This window comes from Sceloporus occidentalis, unplaced genomic scaffold, assembly GCF_023333645.1.
Source record: "Sceloporus occidentalis isolate IW3139 unplaced genomic scaffold, rSceOcc1.0.p SCAF_5, whole genome shotgun sequence".
Taxonomy (NCBI): Eukaryota; Metazoa; Chordata; class Lepidosauria; order Squamata; family Phrynosomatidae; genus Sceloporus; species Sceloporus occidentalis.
Genome location: NW_028316985.1, coordinates 21,519,986 through 21,534,645, shown reverse-complemented (window position 1 = coordinate 21,534,645; position 14,660 = coordinate 21,519,986). Strand labels below are relative to the sequence as shown.

At 42.1% G+C, this 14,660-nt stretch overlaps 1 protein-coding gene across 18 annotated transcripts in view; it reads right to left on the bottom strand.

The window, feature by feature from the left end:
• BICD1 (BICD cargo adaptor 1) overlaps positions 1–14,660 on the bottom strand; it is a 212,060-nt gene that overhangs the window by 160,722 nt on the left and 36,678 nt on the right. For all 18 annotated transcript variants that reach the window (XR_016281495.1, XR_016281492.1, XR_016281494.1 and 15 more), the window contains exon 2: positions 4,343–4,555. Coding sequence is in view for 13 of the 18 variants with exons in the window: in XM_089527848.1 (XP_089383974.1) it covers positions 4,343–4,555 (213 nt within the window). In the remaining 5 variants the exon portion in view is untranslated. The remainder of the gene's footprint in view (positions 1–4,342; positions 4,556–14,660) is intronic.

Sequence of the window (14,660 nt, the reverse complement as noted above, 5' to 3'; positions counted from 1 at the left end):
ACAAACAAACAAGTGGGTCCTAGAACAGATCAGGCCTTAACTCTCCCTAGAAGCCAAGATGACCAAACTGAGGCTGTCATACACTGGCCACATCATGAGATGGCATGACTCATTAGAAATGACAATAATGTTGGGAAAGGTAGAGGTAATAGAAAGAGAGGAAGACCACACGCCAGATGGCAAAACTCAATCAGGGCGGTCATGGGCATGAGTCTGCAAAACTTAAGTAGAACAGTGGAAGACAGGAGTTTTGAGATGTTACAACCACAGGTTTGCCATGAGTCAAAGTTGACGTGAGGGCAGCTAGCAACATCGGTCCTACTGAGAATGTTTTTTCCCTTGAGAACAGGATTTTTCCTTTCTATCAGTACCAGTGGCCACAGGTAGGGAAAAACTCAAGAGTCTCATGCTTCTAGAAAGCAAGCTCTGGTGGGACATATAATTCTTATCAGTTCAGGTATTTCTTTTCTCTTGGCCCAAAAAGGAAGGGAGCTGACTGGCTGGCTGGGAGACCAGTGTAATCTGCACTGCAGAAATAATGCAGTTTCACACAGCTTTAACTGCCATATTGTGGCACCAGAGCTTTCTCACAAAGAAGGCTTACAAACTACAAACCCCAGGATTCCATAGCATTGAGCCTTGGAAGATAAAGTGGCAAACTGAAGAGGGTGACAATGATAAACCTCCTCTGAAGAAACTTGCCAAGAAAGCCCTCTAACAGGGTTGCCAAAAGTTGGAAACAACTTGAAGACACACATCACCACATACTGCATTATTTCTGCAGTGCAGATTAGATATGGTCCGGGAGCTTAAGTATCCTGTGCATCCCCAGAGACCAGATATATATCAGCTGTGTCAGCTTTCAACTACCTGGATACCAAAGAAGTGCCCTTGCTTTTATTTCTGTTACTGCATCTTTTTCATCATTATCAGTAAAGCTGGGTTTTGTAACACCAGTGGTTTCATTTTATTTCTGTATACCTGAGTTTGGTTAGCATCTGAGTGGATCCGGCCATCCAGAACATTACACTCTCTCCAGCGCTTGAAAATCACATGCTACTCAGGGATGAAACAGATGGTCAAAATAAGCTGGTTTCTGTCCAGCTACGGGACATTTAGATGACGCATGTCTCAAAGCTGGCTGGAAACCACTCCCAAACCATGTTACGAGGAGAAAAGCCGGACTAAAAAGGAGCTGTATTTTTCCACTTCTTCCTGGAAAGTGTGCACCTTTGCTCATACGTCTAAATGCTGTGACACCAGAGCAGCTCTAAAGGGGTGCTCTATCCAAACCCTAACCCTAACTGTGCATATAAACACCCTGTTACAGGAGGACATTTAAAAGGGACAGAGCTGCCATACTCAAGCAGTAGGAGTGACGATGCCCAAAAGAAAAACTGGGACACCTCTCATGGAGAAAAGTAAAGCAGACACAAACCAGACAGTCAGAGGGCATAGCGTGAAGGGGGGCATGATTGTACTGTACATTGCCAGCATCTGCATTGTGCACACCTCTGCTCCGATGTCCTATTCTGGTGGAGCGCTATTCATGCCAGCAGTTTGCTACTGCGACAATGGGCAGGAATGGTGGGAGTGGGAAGGTAAAAAAAAAGTACCCAGAGGCGCAGCTTGAAGCCGTGCCGTGCAGTCATTAAATATGCACTCCAGCTGCCTTGGGAGCCAGAGATGCGGTTGGTGGGGATTTGGATCACTTTTGAAAAAGGCAGCTTCAAGCCACTTTTTCCTGCCTGTCTGTTTCGCCCCTCAGTCCCTCCTAAAGATAGCTATTTGACACAAAGAACTTTACTGCATGAGCCCTGTTCTCGCAGCAGTCACACTAGTAAAAAAACATATCCCCTTTAGAGAAGATACTGCACCGCTTCTCAGTCATACTACTGGGGTACTGCCCTCATTGCACTCTCATTTTAAATCTCCCCTTAACCCCACTTCCCTGCCCAATATTCTATTCAGCATGCCTTCAGGTTATATTTTAAAAAGTGTCCCCACGTTTTTTTGTGCAATTCCAGAGCTCTCCTACCACCACTGAATTTTTTTTTTTTTAAAAAAGGAAGAAAAAATACAAAAAATAAATAAAGGTAATCAGGGTGTTTGGGAATAGTGGGGGAAGGAGGATGTGACACTGGCACCACCTGACTGGTAATCGCGCAACTACCTCAGAAGCAAGAGTTCACACCTGGGGATGTGAGCCCTTGCCAGGCTATTGATGGGCTTTCCCCATCAGTGAAAAGGGACAGGTCAGGAGCAAAGCAGCTACAGGCCAGAGGTGGTGCCGTGTGATAAGTTTTGCCAAAGTTGCTTCTTTCCCAGTGGAATCATGGGCGGGTTACAGACTGCCCGTTTGGGGCGGCCTGCACCCGCCCCTTTCCCTGCTGTATTGGGGCCTCAGCTGCCAGACCGGCAGCCTCCGAGGCCCCAATCCGCTGCTTTGCAGGCCGCAGGGAAGCGGCAAAAGGCCGCTTCCCCGCGGCCTGGAAAGGGGTGTCCTTGGGGCTTCAAGCCCCAAGGACACCCGGCGACAGTGGGGAAGAGGAGAAAGGAGCCGCTTGGCCCCTTTCTCCTCTGTGTCGCTGGGCGCAGCCATGTAAAGGCTGCACCCAGCGACGCAAACCCCAGAAGGAGCTCCATTTCGGAGCTCCTTCTTACGCCGTGGAAAGGGTGCTCTAGGCGCCCTCGCGCGGCGCAAAGACATCACATCCGTGCGCGCCTCATTTGGAGGCGGCACGGTCGTGACGTCGTAATGGCGGTGGCTGTGTAGAACGGCCGCCACCATTTTGTACGGACTCAGTCTGTGCTAGACGTCCCTTTCTAACCCTAGCACGGACTGAGTCCGTCCTAGGGTGCCCGTCTGTAACAGGCCATGGTTTAAAATGCCATGTGTAGTAATGTCCTTAGCCTGATCATTTAAATTGGTTTGTTTTTATTGTTTTTTTTTATTTATATACCGCTATTCCAAAGATCATAGCGGTGAACAGCAAGTCAGCTAATTAGCAAGTAAGCTAATTTGCCCCCAACAGTCTGGGTACTCATTTTAGCGACCCCGGAAGGATGCAAGCCTGAGTCGAGCTTGGGCCCTTTTTCTGGTCTTGAACTCGCAACCTTGTGGTTTTGAGTGAATGGCTGCAGTACAGGCATTTAACCACTGCGCCACCAGGGCTCCTAAATGAATTTCACTCCAAAGTATTCTTAGAACAATGAACTTGAGGATTTTTCACAAGGCTTAAATCTCTTGCAAATTTTGTCTATAATTAGAATGGTAAACCTCAATTAGCGAGAACGTTTATTCGATTTATCTTCACTTTCTCCCTTGTCAATTTATTCAGAGCAGAAATAGAGCAAAAAATCTGGAAGACACTTTTTTAAAAAAAAAAAAAGTATTTTATGTGAAAAATGTTTGTGTTCCAAATTTAGAGTCCTGTATTATCTGTTATGAGCTAGTATTTCTGCTACCACAGAGAATTTAGCACAGAGAATTTTAACTCTGCCCACCATCCTGCTGACATTTTGAAGGATTTGTTCTGGTAGGTAAGTGCCAGCAAACAAATATCATTCATTAAATATGAGTGGCCTGGAAGGCTTCCAGCTAAGCTAATTAGCCTCTAGAGAAAAGGGACACCTTAAACTGCAAGAAATGATGCAGACAAGTAGTCGGCCAGCTGAATAGGCAAGACTCAGAGCTGAAGTGAACCTGGGCTTTCTTGTGCCCTACATCAAAGAACTGCTATTATTTATTATGTAAGAACATGTATATGCTGTTTTTCATCCTATCATGATATCAAGGATCTACAAAACATAAAGGTTGACCTATTCCCAACAGTTCATAAACCATTAAAATTAGCAAGGGGCAAATTAAGAGTTCTGCCAGTAGAACTCCTAGAAACTTGTCATTTCTCAAGTAACCAGGACAAGATTTGAATCTGGGTCATGGTGCTGCAAGGGTCTAGTTCTGTATCCTTCATCATGATTCAAATCCAAATGTCACTCTCACATGCACACAGACATATAAAAAGAAAAATTATTAACCATTGTGCCTATATGCTTTCTCTTTCCTAGGAGCAAATAGTGGCTTTTGAACAATGAGTAAATTATTTCAGGAAAATGGCACACAGGTAAATGTTTAGCCCCCTCCCTCCACACTCACAGATAAACACAATGTGTATCATTCATCAATTGCAAATCAGAGTACCTATTGCTGCTACTTGAGAAATAAGACTATTCCAATCAGAGAACACCCTATGTCACATCTAATCTGGCTCCGAATAGTTCATTTTTTAAAACCCAGTTAAAATTCATTCCACATATACCTTTTCATGATCTCATTTACCTCTTTCAAGTCATGGACAATCGCTGTCAGTCGTTCATTCTCCGCCTGAACATTGGTAACAACAGCTCTACTTTGTTTCAGCTCATTCTGCATTTCCAAGATTTTCCCAAGGTAATAGGCTTCTTTTGATGCCGATTCCTGAAGAAGAGTCTCCTCACGTGTCTCACCATCTTCAGCAACTTTGCGGTGGACTGAGAATGACTGTCCAAATGCCTGCAAGAGTAAAATAAGGACTCATTAAATAAAATGTTTAAATCTCATATACCCTTAGGGATACACTAAATAACATGGAAGAGAGAAGAAGAATGTTATTGAAAAAATTAAGTGAAAGTATAAATATTTCCAACACCTGCAAAATAAATATTTATACATCCTCATAATCCTGGCAAAGATTTTTTTTAAAAAAAAATCCCTGGATTTTAAATGTGAACTTCAACAAATAGTTATATCTACCATATTTGCTCATGGTTGTTAAATTCAGACACTTTAGCAGCCAAGAAAAGTGTACACTATTTTCTGTTAATTATGTAAATGAGGTAAATTTGGTAAATAGGAAGATTTTGACTTGTACAGATGACTAGATATTTTCCTAACAAAATAAATATATATCTAGACAATAAATAATAGAAAAACTTTCACAAAATGTGAGCTCTTAGTACAGAATTAATCAGATTTTCTAGGAAAAGCAGGATGAAACAGGTTAACTTATCACTCACTCTCTTTGAGTAGTTAATTAAAATATCTGGCTCTAAATCTAAAGGGTTAGTTTCTGTTATTTATAATTAACTACAATTTACTACTCTCTAACAGGAACTCCTAACTGTAAGCCTTAAAAATTAGTGGGAACAATATATGGATTTAAAAAATATATATATTTTCAAGCACACTAAGGCAGGCCAAACCTAATTCGAAACCAGAACCTGCTGCAAAGCATGTCTCCCCAGAGACCCCTCTGCTGAAAAAAACTTACCGGAATTATAACGCAATGTTTTTCAAACTTTGGTCCTCCAGATGTTTTGGATTTCAGTTCCCAAAATTCCTGATTGTTGGCCAAACTGGATAAGGCTTCTGGGAGATTAAATCCAAAACATCTGGAGAACCAAAGTTTGGGAATCACTGTTATGATGTCTGACAAAAGAAGGCAAAGAAGCCCAAGTGGCTCCTCTACAAATCTCTAATAAGAAAGCTGACCTGCAAAGGATTGCCAAAGTGGCAGCACTGCACATGAAGTGTGCCTGAATGCCTTCTGGCACTAGTATAGAGCTGTGAACATAAGCTAACTCCATGTACTGACACAACCAGTGCAACAAAGAAGAGTAAGACACATGGTGACCCCTTGTCATTTCCAGAAACAAGACAATCAATCAATCAGATTTTTTTTAAGAACACCTTCATTGTTCTTAAATAATTTTTTGAAGTCCTATGTACATTCAGTCTGTGACGCTCTTTCTCCTGTGGCCTCTGGGAGCTGGACAACCCAAAGGCAGGACAATCTCCTGTGAGTGGTGCAATGTAGAGTTTACTTTTGCGGGGGAGGGGGGGGTCCAAGCAAAATAAAACAGAATCCTGATGGGAAATGCACAATTTCTCTCTGATCAACAAAGACCTCAGATAATCTGAGCTGAAGTAATGAACAATACTCTAAACGTAAGGAATATCAAGTGCATAGTTCTCAAGGCTACAAAGGAGGCCTTCACTGTGCCTTCAGACATCAGAAAGAAAATTACATTATTCTGCTATTTTGAACTGACATATAAGTGCTATTATGTCTGCTGCCAAGGTTGCACTGTTGCTCCTGCAAAGTTGGTGTAGCAGCATGTGCTCTGACATTGTGTTGGCAATGAATCACCACACTCTTGAATATAGCACTTGGGATTAATTTAATAATAATACTTTATTCTTATATACCACTATTCCTTTTTCAAGATAGCAGTGTACACGTTAAAAAACAGTATAAAAACAGCAAAAACAGCGTTAAAACATCAAATAACAATCTAAAAACAGATAATAAAACATCAACTCATAGGGGGGAAAGCTTGACGGAAAAGGAAAGTTTTTAGCATCCTCTTAAATCCATCAAGGGATGAGGCTGTGCGGAGCTCGTCAGGCAGGGTATTCCATAATCTGGGGGCTGAGATTGAAAATGCCCTCTGTGTTGCACTATAATGAGCACTTGGAATAGACAAGAGATGTTTCCCACCCGACCTGAGAGTGCGGGGCGGATTGTACGGGGAGAGGCGGTCCTCCAAGTACCCTGGGCCCAAGCCATTTAGGGCTTTATAGGTAATAACCAACATCTTGTATTGTGCTCGGAAGCGAATGGGCAGCCAATGGAGGTCTTTCAATACAGGTGTTATATGACTGGCCCTGGAGCATCCAGTGACCAGTCTAGCAGCCATGTTCTGCACCAATTGTAGCTTCCGAGTTTGGTACAAGGGTTGCCCCATGTAGAGTGTGTTACAGAAGTCCAAACGAGAGGTTACCAGAGCATGTACCACGGTTTCAAGGTCAGCCCGGCCCAGGTAGGGACCCAGCTGGCGTATCAGCCGAAGCTGAAAACAGGTGCTCCTGACCATCGCATCCACCTGAGATGTGAGGTGGAGCGACGAGTCCAGGAGCACCCCCAGGCTGCGAACAGAGTCCTTCACAGGGAGCGTGACCCCATTCAGGACAGATGGAACAATTTCCTTCCCCAGACCAGGAGAACCTATCACCAGTACTTCTGTTTTCTCCGGATTCAAACTGAGTCAATTTAGTTGGTTGGCAGCTACCAATAAGGAATTGTTTCCCAGAAGTGGTAGGTTCCAAGTGACAACCAAGCCAAAAAAACAAAAGAAAAGCAAACCATCATCACATCTTCTTGTTCTTGACACTATATAGCAGAATAGCAATTGAGACACAAAAGAGTTAATGAAAAATAAAAATAAATAGATCAACTTTTCTTCTTCTTCTTAATCGTTAATTTTAATGCATACCGCCTTTGAATATGTAGTAACTGCAGGCAGCACCATTGCACTACTAGACAGTGGCTTCTCTAAGTAGCTATCAAACAATGATTAAGCAGGCACACATATCAAGGACATCAAACATATTCATACTCCAAGGCTATAATAATATTCATGCAGAAGATATGGACTCTTGCCAAACAATGTATAGCTTGGAAGTTTTTTGTTTGTATTAACTATCTCTTGTGTGCATAAGCTTAAGGCAAAAGCATGTGCATACATTTATGAACAGATCCTTAGAATAGGTTTTATAGTGAAAGTGAGAATAGGCAGGTAAAGGAGTGCTATAAAAATATTGCACATTATATTATCAATGTAACATTATTGCAGTTATTCCAGAAAAACAAGTCAGAGAGCCTGGAAGTGAATCAAAGTTCAGCAGTTTTTATTAGCTGGCTGGTTTCAGAGGAATATTTTCCAAAAGTCTGAAGCCCTCATCAACAGGTGACATACTTTTTTATAGGGATTCAAAAAAGGAACTTCCAAGCTATACATTGATTGGTACATAGAATTAAACATATGAACTCTTCATTCACTCACTGGTTACAAAAAATATACATTTTGAAGCCCCACATGGGTATCGGCTCTTATCAGGACTGTTTTCACTCACTGTCCCAGCATAGCATTCCTTATTATGGGTAAATGCAAACATCTAGGCACCACTTAGGGCAATAAACAGGCCCTGAATGATATGAAGAGACATGAAGATGTCTCTTTGACCTGTTTAGTTATTTATTACAAAAATGGTCCTTTCTCCTTATTTTACCCAGCCCCAGGCATTCTAGCTATTAAACATATGGCTATTTTTCTATTTAATTAATTTTGATAATTTTTGCCCTCCTCAACAGTTATTTTGCATACAGTTATTTTCCAAGTTATTTTGCATACAGAACAATTGTTACTTTTTTGTGGGTTTTTTGGGCTATGTGGCCATGTTTCAGAAAAGTTTCTTCCTGACGTTTCGCCAGCATCTGTGTCTGGCATCTTCAGAGAATTGTTCTTTCTGACAAGGTTTCAATGGCTATAGTCTTCCCATTCACATGTACATTAAATTTGTCTTTAAAGACTTTGAAGCAGCATCTTAGTTGCACCCATGTCCTACTAGTGGGTTTTTCATATGCAACTAACTGGCCATGGTGGAGCGAATATTGGACTAGAGATCTTTGATCCAACCTAGCATGGCTCTTCTCATGTTCTTAAGTATCAGGGGAGAAGCACTCACATTATTTATCAAAGTAGACCTCTGTTAAAAACAGAGCACTAGATTTTTCTAATAGTAAACAGCAAGTGTAAAACATGCCCAGTGATTCCTGACTCCTTTTATTCTCACTTATCTGTTTATCCAACTTCAACACAGACATGGGCTGAGGTGGCACTGTGTACCTAGGAGCCTGTGAGAGGCTCTTTCTGCTGCTATACAAGGGCTCTCAGCAGCTGAGTCTGTCCAACTGCTTTTTCTGTATTCTTGACAGATGTTCTTTTCTGTGCAAGTTTGCAATGAAGCTTTACCTTTCCCCCAATACAGTTATTGTTCTTGATATTAAAAACAGTTTCAAAAGTGTCACTCTTCTCAATTTGTTAATATGATTGGCATTTCACTACATCACATAACAATCAGCAGCTCAGCAACTTTTGTTTTAACAAGTTAATTTGCAACTGCACATTCTTGAGTATAATTCTTCCAAGTTGGCAACCCATTTAATCAGAGCTAGGGGGAGGGGGTTTGCTGGGAGCCTACTTTTGGCACATTACAGACGCGCCGAAGGGGCATATTAGGGTTAGGAAGGGGCGTAGTAGGGTTGAGAAGGGGCGTCACTTCCGGACGCCCCTCAACCCTAGTACGGACCGAATCCATACAAAATGGCAGCGCCCGTCCACACAGGGGCCGCCATCTTGACATAGTGGACGCACTGCATCCGCACGTCGCACAGCGCAAATGACACCACGAGTGCACCATTGGCGCCTCGTGGCATCATAACCGCACTGCAAAGAGAAGTGCCATTTTGGAGCTTCTTTTTGCAGCGCAGAGGAGCCACGCAGTTTGTACACTGGGGCTCCTCCGCACTGCAAATTGCGGCGGCGGCAGACCGCCCGTTTTGGGCGGTCTGTAACGCGCCATAGGCTATTTTCAAATATATAAACTTTTTAATGGACAATTAAAGCATAAAACAGTCCTTATCTTCAGAAAAGCATGTTTGGAATTAGTATAATTATAACCACTAAGCATTCTTTTGTACTTACTGTTTTTCATGATGTGCATAATGTTTCCCATTTTAAACTGATTTTTACTTTTGAGGCAAGGAGAGGAGAAATACAATATTTTCCTCATGACTACTAAACACGAAAATCAAACAAGGCATTTGATTTAAGGACTTTCTAATGTAGTTAAGCAGAGCCAGGGAAAACATATCAAAATTAATGTATATATTGTTGTGGTGTGTGCCTTTGTTTCTGATTATGACAACCTTAAGGTGTACCTACTATGGGGTTTTCTTGTCAAGATTTACTCAAAAGGAAGCTTGCCAGAAACAAAGGAAGCTGCCTCATGCTGTCAAACCATTGGTCCCTCTAGCTCAATATAGGGCCGAAACAGACAGCTCAAATGCGGCATGGCAGCAGCGATACTAGGGTTAGGGACCGCGCATCAACCACAAGGTCCCTACCCCTAGTATGTGTGGAGGGTGCCCTCGTTACACGGCACCATCCACACGGCGCGCATAATGACATCACACACACGCCATGTCCAAATGGCATGGCGTGCGCACACACGCGTGACATCTCCGTGCCACTCCAGGCCACTTATGGCAGCCTGGTGGAGGCGCGGAAAGGAGCTCTGAAATAGAGCTCCTTTTGGGCCCCCGCATCATTGGTGTGGCAACCAAACGGCTGCACCAACAATGCAGAGGAGAAAGGGGCCGTGGCGGCCGCTCCTTTCTCCTCTTTAGTGCCAGGGTGCAATCAGCGCACTTCTCTTTGGCCTGGAAAAACAACGGATTGGGGCCGCGGGGCTGCCGGTGAGGTATTCAACAAGGTAAAAACAATAAACCTGCAATAGCACATAGTAAGAAAAATCTGGCCTTTTCCCACCAAGCTCCTAACAGCCATTACAGCCCCCCAGTCCATGTCTAACATGGGCAGGGTACAAACTGCTAGAAAGAGGCACCAGGGAGGCGCCTCTCTTTGCTGTGCAGGAGCACCGCAGCATACAAATTGTGCAACGCTGCTGCGCAGCAGAAAAGGAACTCCAAAAAGCAGCTCCTTTTTGTGGCCCCGCAAAGCGCCAGAGATGATGCGGTTATGTCGTGGCTGCGCAGCGCTGTTTGGAGGAGTCGCAGCTGCGACATCATCGTTACGCGCGCCACCTGTATGGCTCTGCATAATGGCACCGCATGCACGACATGCTAGGGTTGCAGGGCGTGTGCACGCGCCGCCCCAAGGCAACCCTAGCACATCGTGGACAAAGGGCCATCTGTACAGGACCATGGATGTCTATTTTTGTAATGGTACATGGGCTAGCCTTCTGATGCCTCTTGTGATTTCTTTTATAACTTTTCCATTATCATCTATTTTAAAACAGCAGTTACTGATATTTAATTTCCCACATACTCCTTCTGCAGCAAGTAAATAATCCAAAACTAACCTGTCTTGATACTGTATATTGCTTCTACTCTCTGTGTCCTTTGTTCAGCGATTAGGTTCACAGCAGTAACAGTCTGATTTGTGATAATTTCTAACTCTGCCTGAAGACTAATTATTCTGTTGAGCATATATATTGGGGTTCGATAACCCCAAGACCCATCTTGGGCCCATGTGGCTGGTGCATATGCCTGAATTAATCTTTGTGGAGGCCATTCTTTGCACTTTCCAGTTCTGTTTACTCTCCTCCACTAAGGATGTATCTATATTCCTTTTCTTTCTGCTTCTTTCCTTTAAATCATCATAAAGAGGAATGCCTGGAAGTTTATCTCCCTCTTCCTCTATGAATAAAAATGTAGGCGTTATTACTCCTATATAACATACCCCTGACCAGTTTTCAATTAGACCTGTATATCCTTTGGTTCCACAGATCCAATAGTGCCCTATTAAGGCAGCATTGTTTCCCTTAAATAAATGTCTATTCTTAGTTCAGTAGGGATAATATTTTATATCTTTATATCCTAAAGGTCCTCCTACATAAGATGCACCATGTTTCCCAGGCCCATAGCTACAGTACCATAACTGGATGGATTCATTAAATTTACAGTCATGAGCCATGGACTCTGTTTCATTGCTGTTGCTGTTGCTTCAGAATGTAGTAAACCAGGTTCTTGTTCCAATTTTATGTCTCCAACCCCAAGACCCATCTTAAAGAACAGTTCTTTCCTCAGTTGAGTTGTGTGTATGGCAAACGGTTGAGGCCATGTCAGAACTCTTTATTGTCATTGCCTTCACCTCACAAGAGTCCCGAGTAAGATATATTTTTAACTGGAGTTTGACCTGTATAATTTGTAACTGTCCACTCTCTTAATTAACTAGAGTTTCATCTGTATCCACTCTCCTATTTTACATTTTCTTAGAAAGATTCACCTACCATCTGGAGAATCTCTCCCTGCCATGAGTTAAGTCCATCTGCCTGTCTCTAAGGATTAACCTTTCATTCTGAATCCAAACAACTACTATTTCTCTCAGTCAGCACAACATAAACAAATGCCTATTTGAATTTTTGTGTGATTAAGGATGCTATCAATCCTATACATCATTGACTGGGAACAAGCCCTGTTACTATAGTAAGACTTCTGAGTAAACTCAGAAAGGATTACACAATAAAACAAAGATCAGATAGAAAATTCAGGGTGTTATTAATTTTCCTATGAAAAATAAAATAAAATAGTAAGGTTTGAAGATAATGGCGATGGAATGAATGATGTTGTTGTGTACCTTCAAGCTGTTTCCAACATATGGCGACACTAAGGCAAACCTGTCATAGGGTTTTCTTCAGAGGGGATTTGCTTTTGCCAGCCTCCAAGGCTGAGAGACTGTGACTTGTCCAAGGTCATCCAGTGGGTTTCCATGGCCAAGCAGGGATTCGAACCCTGGTCTCCAGAGTCATAGTCCAATGCTCAAACCACTACACTATGCTGACTGTCATTCCAGATGGAATGAATAGGGTTGAAATAAATATAATCTAATAGGGAAAGTATTGGCTGGACCCAGACATAGTTAAATTACAGCACACTGCTCTATTCATAGAATCATAGAGTTGGAAGAGACCACAAGGGCCATCCAGTCCAACCCCCTATCATGCAGGAAATCTCAATCAAAGCATACCCAACAGATGGCCTTCAAGCCTCTGTTTAAAGACCTCCAAGTAGGAGGTCCCACCACACTCCGAGGGAATGTGTTCCACTGTTGAACAGCCCTTACTCTCAGGAAGTTCCTCCTAATGTTGAGGTGGAATCTCTTTTTCTGTAGCTTGCATTCATTGTTCCGGGTCCTAGTCTCTGGAGCAGCAGAAAACAAGCTTGCTCCCTCCTCAATATGACATCCCTTCAAATATTTAAACAGGGCTGTCATATCACCTCTTAACCTTCTCTTCTCCAGGCTAAACATCCCCAGCTCCCTAAGTTGTTCCGCAAAAGTCAGACTCACTTTATTTTGGTACAGGATTGCACCTTTCTATATTATTTGTTTATTATTATTATTATTAAAATGTTTATATCGTACTTGAATCCAAAGATTTCAAAGGGTGGCACACAACAAAATCAATCTGAACATTTTAAAATAATTTAAAATGTCAATACAATATATAGCTTAGAAATGTATTAAATTAGCTAAGAAAATAAAACAATTTACATCAGTTAAAATCATGTATTTACAAAATGGATAAAATGACTGAACTCTCTAGGCTTTAATAAAAAGCCATGTTTTAACTTGGTGTAAAATGAAGCCATGGTTTGTAACAACTGGGATTTCACAAAGTGAACATGCCCTAATTGGTGTGCCACAACACAGAATTATTACTTCGTACCACCATTTTGAGAGGGACAGAAGATGAAAATTGAGGTATTTAGACTAGCTCAGAGTTCTGAAGTGCTTCTGGACATGGGGTGGTATACTGTGTGTGTTTTTAACATGGAGGGGGGGCTCTCTGCACTGTTGGTGGGCAAAAACTCCCTAAAAAGCATGCCCCTGCTTTTTAAGGATGTTTGGGGGGACCCTGGCCCATACAAAAGTCACATTTCAACCACTTCTGCTCTAGATCAAAGTATACAATTAAAAAATGATAAAGTAAAGTCAAAGGTTTTCATGGCCGGCATCCATAGTTTTTTGTGGGGTTTTTTGGCTATGTGGCCATGTTCTAGAAGAGTTTATTCCTGACATTTTGCCAGCATCTGTGGCTGGATCTTCAGAGAATGTTGGCATCGAAGAGAGATGGATATTTATATATACTGTGTGACCCTGGGTAGGGATCACACAGTATATATAAATATCCATCTCTGTGTATTGTTCTGTTGTTGATTGCAGGGCCTCCCACCCTGCCACAGCATGCACAGATGGCTTCAAGGCAGACTGCCCAATTCAGCTTCAGAAGGGGCGGCTTTCAAGCCCTCCTGCCTTCTGGTGGTCTATTTTGCCCCAAAGTTTCTCCTGTGCCAAAGAAGGTGTAAGTTTATTCTAAAGGAAGTAAAAGGACAATTTGAGACAAACTACAGACCACTTGGGACTTGTTTTCATGTTCTGTTGTCCAAATGTCAGTTCATGCACCTGGCTCTCCCAGGTAGGGTGTTCTGGAAGCCCCAAAAAGTTACTTTCCCCATCTCTGATAAATAAAGTTAAATGCATAAAAATTAAAAGATAAGAATAGAATGAGTTTTTAAATGAAAATAAATGCGTGGTAAAATATTTCTGAGAGACATGGCATTACTGTCTTATAATGGGATAGACAATGCATGATTATGAAAACAGGTTTTAGACCATCTACATATTAGAATCTGAGATAGCTGCATATTTGTTGCCTGGGCTTATGAAACAATTCTCTGAGCAGTGCCTTTATTAAAAACTAAAATGCTAACGTAACATGTTGAACACTCAAAAAAAAAAGTTTTTTTGCTTACCTTGGTTTTCTATTTCTGTAAGGGCTGTGCAATTAATACACAGACTCCATGCTAAATTAGCAATATTCTAGACAATTTTATTAAATTGTTTTTAGCTATTTGCTGTGTGTGTATTTTTTAGGGTGTGTGTGTGTGTGTGCATGCATGTATGCACCTTCAAGTCACCTGTCATCACTAAAGAATGGGTAATTTCAAGTCAAGAAGACATATAAGGTTAAT